Raw genomic sequence first — 13,219 nt, forward strand, 5'->3', positions numbered from 1 at the left:
ACGAGCGTACTCCCACTTTGAAACCGCCTGTGCAGCCAGCACTTCAACAGTGTCAACTAACGCGTGTGATGATAGAAGAAACAAAGAACGAAAACCAAACTGGAGTCCCTCCTCGTCCTTGTTTTTTTCGAAACCGTCTTTTGCATGCATTTTCCACTTTGCGTATTTGACAACTCCGCAACAGTCGGTGTAACTTTCGTTCAACAATGCCACGGATCTCGGATAGAGATGGCCAGGAAACGACTTGACGAGCAAGATGACAGCGCTAAAGAGAAAAAAAGAAGAAGACTGCTCGATGATTAGATTCGCGCAAAAATGTGAAGAGCCAGCAAAGTATGTAGCGTCTGTGTGTGTGTGTACGTCCATGCGCGCTGGCGCATTCTCCTAACACCACCGGTTTGAGCACTGACACCTTGGTCGACACACGTGCAACGACAGGTTGGAAAGAATTTGAAGCAAAGAATGACAATGGCTGAAATTAGCACACAAACAAAAATATCACATAAGCATGCTGAGCTGGGGCAAACGTATGATGTCTTACTTTGTAAAATTATTCAACAAATAAGTAACAACTGTACAATGAATAATGTGGAAAAGTGAACACTTAAAAAGTGCCAATGTAAGACTGACCTCCCATGAGTGGCATGCTTGCAAAAAAAAAAAAGTAGGTTTATAACATGATGCCTGCATCCAACCAAGTTTCATCAAAGAGCAACGTCCATGAATTGACAGGCAAACATCGACTTGAAGGCTTTTGCGATAAGCCTCCAATAATTGTAAAATGTTTGTTGTTTTAACAGTGAAAATGTTGTACTGTCCAAAAGGTGATGTTCATCATTTGTCTTTTTTTTTCTCTCCCTCGTATACACACACATATATACAAACACGCACGCACACACATATATACAATTAATTCATGCATTGAAAGTGCTAGCCTTTGTCGAGACACCAGCTTGGCCATGGTCGGCCACAGTACAAAAGGAATTGAGAAGGAATGGTATGCGGGGAAAATGACGGGTCACCGTGCCTGCAACACGCAAAGAACTTGTCCGGCACGCCGCACCGGTCGGGGCGGGGCCAGCGCGAACTTTGCCAAGGTGATTGGAGGAACGAGCCGACGAAATAGGAGCAACGCCTCGTACTAATATGCCGCGAGGCAGTGGCAGTGAGTCGGCACAAAAGTCCAGAGCACTCAAAGAGACGGTCGACGGAACAAAAAGAAGACACCCACACCACAGGCGGACACCAAATGTGACAGGCATAGCCGTCAGGCCACAAACACGGCACACCAGTCAGGAGGAGGTATTGGGGACAGGAGGGGCCGGTAGGTGCCACGCTGGGAGAGAAGGGGTGGGGGAGTGCTTGAGAAAGCTGCTGCGGCGAAAGGAGACAGCAGAAAAAGTCTTGAGCAGGGAATGTGCAAGGCCTGGATCCTAAACCATTTAGAGGACCACCAAGGGCCCAAGTCTCACGGAGGGTTCATGCAGTCTGTGGGTCGAGGAAAGGGGCGGCCTGCCGCCTACGTGACGAGACGAAACAGCCTTTGATGTAAGTTGGGGGGAAGAGCTGATGTTAGCACCAAGCAAAAGAAAACAAGAGCCCGTAAGGGCATAAGAGGTATAAAAAATTGGCTGTATAAGTGAGTGCAAAATAAAAAGAAAAGAAACAAACAAGGTAGAAGGCTCTCTCGAATGTGAAAAAGCATACACGACCCCATTTTCACAGTCTCTAGAAAAGTTCTTTGGGTATCGAGCGAAAAAAAAAAAAGGAAAATGACACGCAGTGAAATGGAATAACGTCGCTTGAGAGTGAGCCAACGTCTCAATCCACGGTAGGAAAAGTATGGGGGGAAGTTAAACACTGGTGGCACTTGCTACTACATATGTTGACCTAGTTGTGCTTATGTGACCCATCAAAGGAGCCAGCGGTGCATTGCTGCAACCCGGTGCGATGCCATGGTGTTTGGCTGGCATCCCGAAGGGAGCAGTGATTTAGCACCGCCGTTAACTGGGCAAGCAAAGGCTTCTCTTGTGCCCCCCCAAAAGTGGCAGTGGCAATTCATTTGGCATATGGCCTCTACGTGAGCCGTAAAAGAAAAACGAAAAAGGAAAGGAAAGACACCAAAAAGCACTGACACCTCTTATCAAAAGTACCCGGGGTGTTCCATTATGCCATAATACTGTCCGTTGTAGATGACTCCGATTTCCCTGAGCACCTCGCCACGCAGCGTCGCCTTGATAGTCCAATTGTGAATGTCGGCACTCTCCCGCTCGCGCTCTAGCCGGTCCACATCAACAATTCGCGAGCCAAGTCTCTCGAGGATGACGCCGATGTCCCGGACGGTGAGATGCCGGTCTTGTTCTAGCGAGAGCTGGTCTACCAGGAGCAGGTAACGCTCCGTTAGCTGTTCTTCCTCGCAGGCAGTGTTCTCCGTGTCCGACTCCGAATCGTCAACGGCCGGGATGCGTGCCTCTTCCGTGACCTCCAGAAAGCGAACGTGCTGCCCTTTGCCGCCTGATGTAGATGGCTGAGGCTGTTGGGGAGGTGCCATTCTCTGCATGCCCGAGGTGCCGGGAAATGGGCCTCCGCGCGGTGGGAACTCCTGTATGGGCGATGTTGCCACCGACTTGTTCACCTGGATCTGGTGAGATCCGTGAAGCGCAGCGCAGTGGAAGTCGCACTCTGCATGGTTGTGGTCGGGGCTTCCCGTCCCGTTGTTGCCGTTCGACGAGGGCACGGCAGCCGTCGTCGAGTCGCGCGACCCCGTTCGAGGAGGCAGCGTGCGTGACTCGGGCCGGGGTCCCAGGCCTTCTAGCGTCAGCCGGGTCCGCGGAACAGTGCCGACGGCGCCTCCGTCCATGGCTCCGGCGGCTTGCGCCTCCTGCGAGGAGACCTCTACGCGAAGCACCCCACCGGGCTCGGAGCCAGGTCCGCGCCGCCCTTGACACTTTTCGTGCTGGTCCCAGTGGAGTACGACTGTGACGCGCCCTTTGTTGTCCATGATCTTCCACGAGGGCTGCAGGTCCATCAATTCCAGGCTGGCAATGGCGTCGCACACGATGCGTGGTATTGCTGTGATGGCTGAAGTGGGGAAAGTGGGGACAAGGGGCAATAGAGCAACCCAAGAGGTATTGGAACAGGATTCTACAGGTACTATCTGCAGTCATTCAAATATGAACAGAGCAGTGTTCAGGCTTTGTTTGGGAGGTATTGGTGGGCTATTATCGTTTCAATAACAGTGCTCTTGTTGAGACCAATGAACATGAATCCACACACACATGGGCACTTTCATTTGTCTGTCTCAAGAAGAGCGTTGTCTCTGAAACGATAGAATGTTTTTTGTGCATCCTAGTAAAAACCAATGGGTGCGAACACGTGCAACCAACTGCAATTTGACATTGACAGGTTGTTGTACTGCAGATAGTACAGCAGTTATTGCAACATGGAGCTAGCGTACTGACCAGGACAGCCAGAAATATGTGCACTTTCTTGGCTCAAGAAATGCTACTATCATTATCTGCCCCCAGTATTTTAGTAACATGCATGGTATTAGTTAAGAGCACTCATAATTTTTTTATACTACAATGTGAGTAAAGCAAGCATGTCTTGCAATGGCATATCTTAGGAAACTACATTAATCAGTAAACCAGTTGTGAGCCGTGCGTCAAAAAAGCAGCCAACAGCTCCCTTTCCAAGAATGTGTTCAAAAGCGCGGAGTGGGCTGCCTCTTTTTCGACAATTTTCCTGTTACTAGAAGGAAACTTCCATGATGTCATGCTCTCAAGGTGGCTATTACACAGGTGTACATGTTTGAAAAACAACAAAGGAAAAGCAAAAACCAAAACAGAACTTTATTGGCACAAGTTCAAAAAATTTTAACAAGAAAGCAAGCGTTTCATTTTTAACATGAAGCAAGGCCATACAGAGAAAAAGGCTAAAAATAAATATAATGTGCACACACAAAATATGGGCAAAGAATCATGATAAAGAAATAGCAAAATTGGGTAAATGTTTTGAAATGCAGGAAAATACTGCATGCTGTGCGCAAGCATTTCCTTTGTGGCAAAATTACTACAAAGTTGAAGTGTGATCCGAAAACGTGAACACAGGAACAAGTAAAGACTTTTTGTAAGACTGGGTGTAAAAACAAGAGGAATGCTGAACAGAATATAAAATCACAATTCGCTCAACCAAACAAACACCTCTGGTCATTCTCTTTGGGCAGACATACGTAAGTCAATAACCGATTATTAACAACGTAGCCAGATAAACGTGCCAACAAACAGAAAAAGCCCAAATGCGAAATCTGGAGAAGTCACAATACCCGCAATCCAGCAATTTCAGTCTTCAGTTTTTTTCCTGATATTTTTACATTCCATGCGTGCACTTCCTCAAGTATGATGAATTATACCGATGTGAGACGGGTGCTTTACACTGCCCTTCTTAGGCTAAAGGATAAACCTGAATAAATTGACATTGTCATTAATAATGACTAGCATTACAGATTAAGAAAAAGCGACAAGCATAAAAGGGTTTCAGCTGTGACATGATATGCAATGTGATGTATGTCACATCACATCAGGTAATACTGCATGTCATGTGATGACAGCATGGAAGGCGAAGTAGTGCAATGAGCGCTATCCCAATTGGCATTATATGCTTAAACAATTGACCTAAAAATCAGCACATAGAAAAGACAAGTCTGAAAAAAACAAAACATTTGCATGCATGCTTGCACTACATGCTGTGTTTACATATTTTCCTTTTTTGCTTCCCACAGTACCACATATTCTTTATTTGTTTTCTTCCTATGCAGAAAACCTCAAACTATTCAACCTTCTATTTAGCACAGCGACCTTCTACATTAACCTTCTGGTTCGTTCTCTGCTTTCCCGTGCGCTGCAGTTTTAAAAAGCTCCGGAAAAGGACAGTTTATATCATTTGACTATACGTGACAACTACAACTGGAGTTGTCACTCAACCATAAAGGAATTGACTAGTATATGAAAGTCATTTATTCGTAAACTAACGCCTTCCCAGAGTCATAGCTTTGAAAGATCTATTAGATTTGCCAGTCTTTTTTGCCCCATGTCACTGACATAAGTACACTACTGCTATTGTTGAAAGATTGAACTTCGTGGGGAGGCATGGAGGCTTGAAGCGACGAAAAATGCTTTAACAGGGAATGGTGCTGGAGCAAACGTTTCGACGAGAGGACTTGTCTTCATTGAAACACTGGCTCCAGCAGCATTCCCTACTCAGTGATTTTTAATCATTTGAAAGACTGACTCATTGCGTAAGGCAAGAGTGGGAAATGAAATGGTTAGATAAAAAGAAAAAAAACTTGGAGGAGGCTTGAGCTTCGCCCTCAAGATTACGCGATAGCGTAATCGGGCCTCGTTCGCATTGCCTTCTCAATCGCTAGCCTCGCTTCTTTTCTCAGTAGACACCTCCACTGTGCCGCGAGGAGACAAAAGGATCCTAGAGTGCTTACTTCAAGTACAGTCGCAACGTGCTCACTAAGCATCCGTAAGGCAACATGCACACCTGCGCAGCTGCACACTTTGTTGATGTTGTTGCTGATAATGATGACTAATTATACCTGTGCGCTTTGCGATTGGTGAGCCTCTAAACGAACCACTCGTTGCATGTTTTGATTCACATGTTTCACATGTTTTGATGCCTGGTGCAATTCCAAGTTTCTGGCATGCGTTAAAGGCCAACTCCGGCGATTTTTTGGCCATGTCAAAGTAATGGTGCTTTTATGTTCCTGAGACGCTCCTGTTACGGGCCCGATAGCAGAAATAATCGGCAAATTGGAGAATAATTTTAAATAAGCAAAAAAGCGCAACACCGAAACCAAAACCCAACCGAGTGTACTGTCTACATATGACGTAGACGTTGTTACGAATGAACCGGAAGTCGTGCAAGGCATGCCGGTCACGCCGGCGCAGAGTATGAAAACTGTGACAGCCGGGACGACCAGCGAAGCGCCGGCCAAACCAACGCTGTCTGTCGCCTTGTGCACAGCAGACACTCGCTGTAGCGGCCTAAGCGCCGAAGTTAGCGGTGCCCTCGGCTGAGTCACTTCCGCCGCCTTGCCAACACTGACGTCACAGACGCAATGTTGCCAATAATTGTGGGAAGCTAGGAGGGCGTTTGCAGACAATCTTTAAAATTCATTTGCAAACAATCTGCGCATGTCTCAAGCCTGTAATTTGGCATAAATGACGGAAACGTGCAAAGGAACATACCCAGCGAATTTCACTGAGATCCATCGACCTCGAAAAATCGCCGGAGTTGGCCTTTAAGGACGCCCGCCCCTAGCACTACATGACATTCGTGTAGGTTTTTTTTTCCGAAATAGTCTAAAGCATGGGCATGGCTCTGTGGTAGAACACCTGCTTGCCACGCAGAAGTCCTGGGTTCGATCCCCATTCGAGCCGAAGATTTTATTATTTACATCCATCTCGAATTATTGCTCACAGACAACGCTGATTTTTCGCTCACAACCAACGACACCGACACACGACACTGGTATTTCTGCGAAATGAGCTCTTGAATGCTATCGCGTTAAATAAAGTAACTCTGCAGATGACGGCTTTTGTTATGTGACAAAAAGACACGTCAAAGTGTGCAACTGTTCGTAGAGTGCATGGCAGTAACGTGACTGGCTCCACAAAATTTTTATACGGAGCGAACAGAGGAAACATGGGTTTTCAAGCAAATAGCACCAGCTGTGAGCGAAGTTTCCATCTACTAAACACGGCAAAGTAAAAGACAAGTGTTCTCTCTCTCACACACAAGATGCTCACCTGCCCTCAGGGCCTCGACTCCGGGTGGTAGCCATTTTTCGTTTGGCTGGAGCATTAGGAATACCGTGTCTCTCTCCGCTCGCTGGAAATAGTTTTCATCTTCCACTTCGGTGCCATCTTCTTCGAGCACGACCTTCAAGTCAAACGGGTTGTTGTATCCTAACTTGGCAGCTCCTAGAAAGTGTCAGAACAAGACCTTTGAAATGTGGGAACCTCTACCACGAAAACAGTGCCATCCTCAATAGTTGCACCATGCGGCAGGAACCGCATGGTGTGAATGACGTGCGGCTTAAGTGCGCTGGTGTCACTGCAACATGCACGCCAGAGAGAATCGCATAGCTGCATGCTTGTCACGGGAGTTGCGGCACATTGCATACGCGTGCGTGTCCATCAATGACAGTGCACAGAGTTGCGCCGTGCAAGGTTAATTTCTTCCAATGCTACGTGAGGCTGTTGCGCTCTGCACACCTCGGTCGAACACTTCGGAAGAAAATATAACCGCAGCTGCTTGCCGTGCACTGCGTTATCACTTGCGAAAAACGCGCCGTGCAATTTCAGTTTCAGTGTGCTAACGTTAAACCTGGCAAACACATACAGGTGAACCTTTTTACAGTGAAGGTACATCATCCGCAAATGCAGTTATTACTGTGCCGACACTCCCACGAATCATTTTTGAAAGGCTTTGTGAATAAACTGAGCCCTTCACCAGATCCTCAGTCGAAATGTCGAATGCGTACATAATTGTGTGTATGAAACAGTTGTAAGATCCCCTTGAATATATTTTCGACGTATAAAATATTTTATATATTGAATTACCTATATATAAAGAACTTTCTTGCAATCCCATTCAAATTCAATATATCCGGGTTTGACTGTATAGTATCTCGCCTCATATGTAGCAAGAAATGCTCTGCGAGAAGTGAAGTTGTAGAACTCTCAACCCACGCCTTTCGCAGTCCAGTAGCTTTTTCGTAACTACAATGCTTTGTGGGGCACTACAAGTTCATATAATTACGAGCTGACATGTCATGTTTTTGTTGCACGCGCAAGCAGTACGCAATGTGGTCACTATAGACCTATAAATGTGTCACTCCGTGTGCTTAGTGACAGCACACTTCAGATCTACAGCCACTCCCGCCCCTGTGTAATAATTAGGTCATAATTTGCACCCAGAAAAGTAAAAGACATGCACCTAATGCTGCATTAAATATATGACGTGCACATGTCCTTTGTACACATACGATGCAAATTTTTGTTGTTGTTGCAAATGCAAGTAGCTAGAGTATCATTATTTTATATATGTATAAAACAGCTTGGTTCCGTTTTGGGGTTTAACATCCCAGAGCAGCTCAGGCTATGAGATGCAGCAGGGGTCAAACCCTCGTCTTCTGGGTCAGCAGCCACTGTGGCGGCATTTAAAGCAGCTCGAATGCTTAAAACGATGTATATAAACCAAACAAAGGAGCACAGAATCAAAGCATTATCTTATACACAGTGGAATCAGTTTATAAATAACAAGGTAGCCCAGCAATGTTACGCCCAACACGGTGTAGTCACTATACTGTGTAACTGTCAAATTCGCACATTGCCTGTGCGATTTTCTTTGTGCAATGTGTATTTGTGTGCATGGCATGCGGGGAACCAGAATTTCAGGAGACGCGAGAGTCAGGCTGTCATGAGATGAGCACCCCTCCACATTTGGTAATGTACATCGCTTGCTTTTGCTTTTTATGTCATGTCTGTTTCACTGAAATGGTCTCACAGTATGTTGGTCATCTATTGCCTAGGGACCCAGATGTGATATACAAATCCAGATTATGTTGTCATGTCTACTAATGAAAGACTAGAGGCATCTAATTTATTTTTTTTTTTGCCTAAAGCACGTGAATGCAGAGGCCAAATTTACAAGAAATGACATCTAGGAGGTATGCCAAATGACATTTTGTTTTGTTACTTTCAAAATGGTAAATTCAAGTAGCGTGCTAAAAATACACTAGACCGCAATTGGACAAAGAAGACACGAGGGCCCCCAAGAAAAACAAGTCTCTCGGTTAAAATGTTGGCTCTAGCTGACTTTCTTTCCTCCCCCAAAGTTAATATAATGGGTATTTGCAAAGTACAGCAGCAATTTCTGGCCCTCCCAATTCATTCCTGCACACAAATCCGGGAATGGTATTCAATGCAGTTCTTCAACTTGAAGTCTGGTGAATAATTCCTCTCACATGAATTTGATAATGTTGAAAAATGGCACGCCTCACTTTTTACAAATCTGTCACTGCCAAAGTATTGCGCAGTTCAAGAGCTCAAACACGAATCACCACACTCTAAAGGGACCTAAAGTGAAGCAATAAATAAGTTTAGACTGATAAATTATGCCCTGAAAATTCTAGTGTCGTTAATTTCACCAGCATAGGTTTATTAATAGATGAGAAAATCAAAGTCTGAAGTTTCACTTTTAAACTTCCCCCCGAAATCTTCTATAGTGATATCACGGATATCAAAGTGCTTTTCCGTATAAATTCAGTATGTTAAGTTTATGGCCCATCAGAGGACAATGTACTTCATTTTTACCGATTAGGAACAACGTAGGTCCTAGTAGAAGCCATCAAAATCTATGACGTCATGGAAATTGGCGCGGGAACTTCAATGTGGCGTCACCACTCACACTTTCTTTCTGCGTGTTTACTCGCCTACCAAGTGTCTTCTCGCAGCAAGCGTGGTGTTTTTGATACCGTGAAAGAGTAATTTACTAATATGCAAAAAATTGCTTTTCTATCTAGTGTCCCTTTAGCTTATGCCAGGCGACAAAAGCTTATGGGACACAGCCCTCAAAGCAAATGCGAGTTTGTCTTCAGTTGATGTACAACGCTTCAAGTTCAAAGAAAAAATGTAAGTCGCAAAAACTACTGTTGACTGAAGCTTTTAATTAGAGGATATAAGTACTCCCAAACTATAGGTGAGAATTCATCCCATTCACAAATCTTTCGCACCGTAAAGTTTGTTGTTGGGTGAATGACTCGTGAGTTAACACGCGAATCACCGAATTAAAGAAGAAAAGACACGAACGTGTAGTTATGTACACCCGTCGGCAAAATAAGTCGGGATGCGCGAGCGACGACCGCAATCAGATAAAACTGCATCGCCGCACCATCCGACGTGGAAAGTGCGCGTGCACGTCCTTTCAGTCTCGCAGCCATATCTTTTTACTCGCGTGCAGCGGACCAGCGATTACATGTACCGTTTTGCGCTAGGCGTCGCTTTCTTTCTTCAATCCGTGACGCGCTCAATTCGACGGGGCACGATGGCGGTGAAGTGTACGTGGCTCGCTATGCCCTGATTAAAGAGACAGCATATCTTGTCTCAGTGGCAAACCCGTGCCACACATATCATTACTTCTCTGTACGTTCGTTTTAGTTGAAGCATACCATGCGATACTGAAACACGAACGAGGGCACCGAATATGAAAAGGCGTTGAGCCGAAAGAATGATTCAGTTTATTAACATAATATAACAAGAGGAAGGCAGATCACCTTGCACATGCAACAAAATAGGTGAACGGACTAGAAAAAAAAAAAAAACGCTCACTGTAATCAGCAAAGTCGTGGGTTAGCCTTGAAAGAAGAAAAAAGGAAAGCACCTGAGGGCGAGCGAAAAATAGCAATGGCGAAACTTACAACCTATGCCGCATTGAGTTGTCATTAAAAACAGTGAAACCATTGCACCACGTGGTCATACTCAGACACTGATCGGCAAGTTTTCGGACAGGATACCAAACAATGCATATCTTTGGAATTATTTGCTGTGATCACGCTTCTTCAGAGCTTGCGATATCCTCTATAGAGCATGTAAATCACAACGCGTTCCGCGTGGCTGCAGAAAGTTACAAAAACACGTGGCAGCAGTGATGAACTCAAAAAAGATTAGTGACAGCTCAAAAGAACATAGCGTGTTCATCAATGAGTAGAAGTTCCCTGCTTCTCTGTACCGTAATCGTGAGCTCTTCGAACCACGATAAAACTAGAAGGACGCTTGAGCTTCGCCTCCAAGAGTAGGACACTCTAACCTGATCGGGCCTTGTTGGCGTCGCCTTCTCCATAATTAGCCTCAATGTGCCGTAAGGAAAAAAAAGCCTGTGCACGTAACATTGAACACATTTTTGCCACGCAGAACGCGCCGATTTTTCGCACACTACCAACGATGCTTAAGTAGACACCGACACTGGAATTTCTGCAAAAGGAGCTTTTAACATCAACGAGTTAAGCGAAAAGTTCGGCTGCTCTGCATTGTCTGTGAAGCGAGCCACAAACACTTCACTGCCACCATGCCCCCGTCGAACTGAGCGTGTCACGGATTGAAGAAAAAACAACTACGCCTAGCGCAAAACGCTACATATAATCACCTGGTTCGCTGCAAGCGAGTAAAAAGATATGGATGCGAAATTGAAAGGACGCGCATGCACACTCTCCATGTCAGATGGCGCGGCGATGCAGTTTTATCTGATTGCGGTCGTCGCTCGCACGTCCCAACTTATTTTGCCGATGGATGTACGGTTCCAGCACCTTGTCAGCAAAAATAGCACATTATTCTGAAAATGACACGTAAGAGACCTACAATAAGTGCAAGCCACTCGGTGTATTTCAAAGTGTATGCTAGAACCGATGTGACCAAGCGCCAATTTTTGCTCAATTGTATAACAAAGACTGAAAACTTAAAGGAACATAAAATCCGGATGTGATTATATCATGATTGAAATCAAAATATTCAGGTGGACCACAGAATATCAACTACAGAAGCAAGTTTTCGTGATGGAATGTATTAGTCGCTGACGTTTACGACCATCGTATGGGCAGGAATGATTGTAATGGACACAGAAGTTATGTGCATAATTTAAAATTGCAAATGTCGATTACATAAGATGAGGCTTTGTTCTTTTTCCGTATATATGTATATCTACTTTAGGCGTTGATGGAATGGAATGGCGGGTTGGTGTTAATGGAAGCGACTTGGCTGCCTTGATCAAGTTATCACGAATTAGCGATGCAAATTTCCAACGTACCACAAGTCAGAAATATGCTAAAATGGCTTGCCGCACGCTTTATCTGTGCGGAATTGACCAAAACATCGCAAGATTTCTCCAGTCACCTGAAATGACTTGAAGGCACGCAGCGGTGCCAAAAAGAGTAAGGCGAAACTAGAGTGTACTGGCCTAGCGAAACTGCAGTTTCGACTCTCGTACAAATCGCGTCACAGGCGATAGAGCAATACGAATGTGGTCACATAAAACAGTGCACTTATACTTACGTTAACTCTACCCAACAATCGTAAAACCGCAAAACTAACCTTTCGTTCGAAGTTCATCCAGAGACGATGCGACGACACACTTTCTGGTTTGTCTGTCACAGCTCCACACTTTGTGCGGTTTACCTGCCAAATCCTGCAAACGAACGCAAACGGAGAGAGCCAGATTAAATACTTTGCACTGTATCTCTAATTCCCGGCTGTAATCAATCGTTAGAGACGGCGCGATTTGACTGCAGCAGCGCTGGAATACGTTCAGGCGCTTTTGCTCGCTGTACGTTACTATGCGTCACGACTGCGGACACGGAGGTATGGTTCGTTTTATCGGCTGCTTCTGACCTCGCGGAGGCATCACTCGTGCGCGTGTAGCTCTAAACGAGAGCGCAGCTACGATCCGAGGTGAATAAAGCCCGAAAATGGGAGACTATCGCGCGTTGCAACGCCGGTTGCACGGCGCATCAAAAGCAGAGGTGGGCTCCAGAGGGCAAACTAGGACAACTGGGATCGGGCGGCCCCAGCGTTCATCGACCACTTCGCGTGGCCCATCCCTACGTCCTGCGAGCTCGGCCAGTCGCGGGATAGGCGCTAGAGGCTTTCCCGATTCCTCTATTTCTACCAGAAAGTGGACGGACGAAGCCTAACGTGGTCTCGTTTGACATCTGTCGGGAGAGGTCTTTTTTTGTGGTGCTTCCCCCTTGGCGCTTTCCCCGTAGCCGCACTAGCGAGAAACCGGGTCAGCTCACCTCTGTAGTCATTCTAGTCGACTCGCCGGCGGGCTAATTCCAGCCGCAAGGTTTGCCCGCCTTCCGCTGATCCCTCGCCATTTCGCGGTGGATATTCCAGCCAAAAAGATGCACAGCAGCAGCAGCAGCCCTTTGACTCCCACACCATCCGCCTCGCTTGGCTTGTTTGCTTTGTGAAACCTGCTGGGGCTGCACTGTTTTTGTTTCGTTTTGGCGTTATTGTTTCACCTTTTTTTTTTCCTCCCTAAACCGCGGTGTCGTTGCCCCGTAAGCTCAAGCCAAGGCGTTTATTTTTATTACAAAACACCCTTACGACATCGATTAAACGATTTTTCTCTAAAGCGTTAAAAATCGCCGCTGTAT

The 13,219-nt window shown here is 45.8% G+C and overlaps 1 protein-coding gene across 1 annotated transcript; it reads right to left on the reverse strand.

Annotated features, from left to right (window-relative positions):
• Positions 1–908: 908 nt before the first annotated feature.
• LOC119389855 (uncharacterized) lies at positions 909–13,056 on the reverse strand. Its single transcript, XM_037657256.2, has 4 exons — positions 12,857–13,056; positions 12,156–12,249; positions 6,816–6,989; positions 909–3,081 (listed from the first exon to the last, which is right to left on the reverse strand). Exons 1-4 carry the CDS (start codon positions 12,866–12,868, stop codon positions 2,144–2,146), a joined length of 1,218 nt encoding a protein of 405 aa, XP_037513184.1. The 5' UTR covers positions 12,869–13,056; the 3' UTR covers positions 909–2,143.
• Positions 13,057–13,219: the final 163 nt, after the last annotated feature.

The sequence above is a fragment of the Rhipicephalus sanguineus genome, chromosome 4 (genome assembly GCF_013339695.2).
Source record: "Rhipicephalus sanguineus isolate Rsan-2018 chromosome 4, BIME_Rsan_1.4, whole genome shotgun sequence".
In the NCBI taxonomy this organism is placed as follows: domain Eukaryota; kingdom Metazoa; phylum Arthropoda; class Arachnida; order Ixodida; family Ixodidae; genus Rhipicephalus; species Rhipicephalus sanguineus.

Bases quoted from the DNA above. Each gene is read 5' to 3' on its own strand.
- LOC119389855 (XM_037657256.2), bottom strand. The intron at 6,990-12,155 runs GTTAGTTTTGCG...GACACTTTCTAG, and splicing joins GGATGAACTTCGAACGAAAG to GAGCTGCCAAGTTAGGATAC. The intron at 3,082-6,815 runs GTGAGCATCTTG...TCCCCACTTCAG, and splicing joins AGTCGAGGCCCTGAGGGCAG to CCATCACAGCAATACCACGC.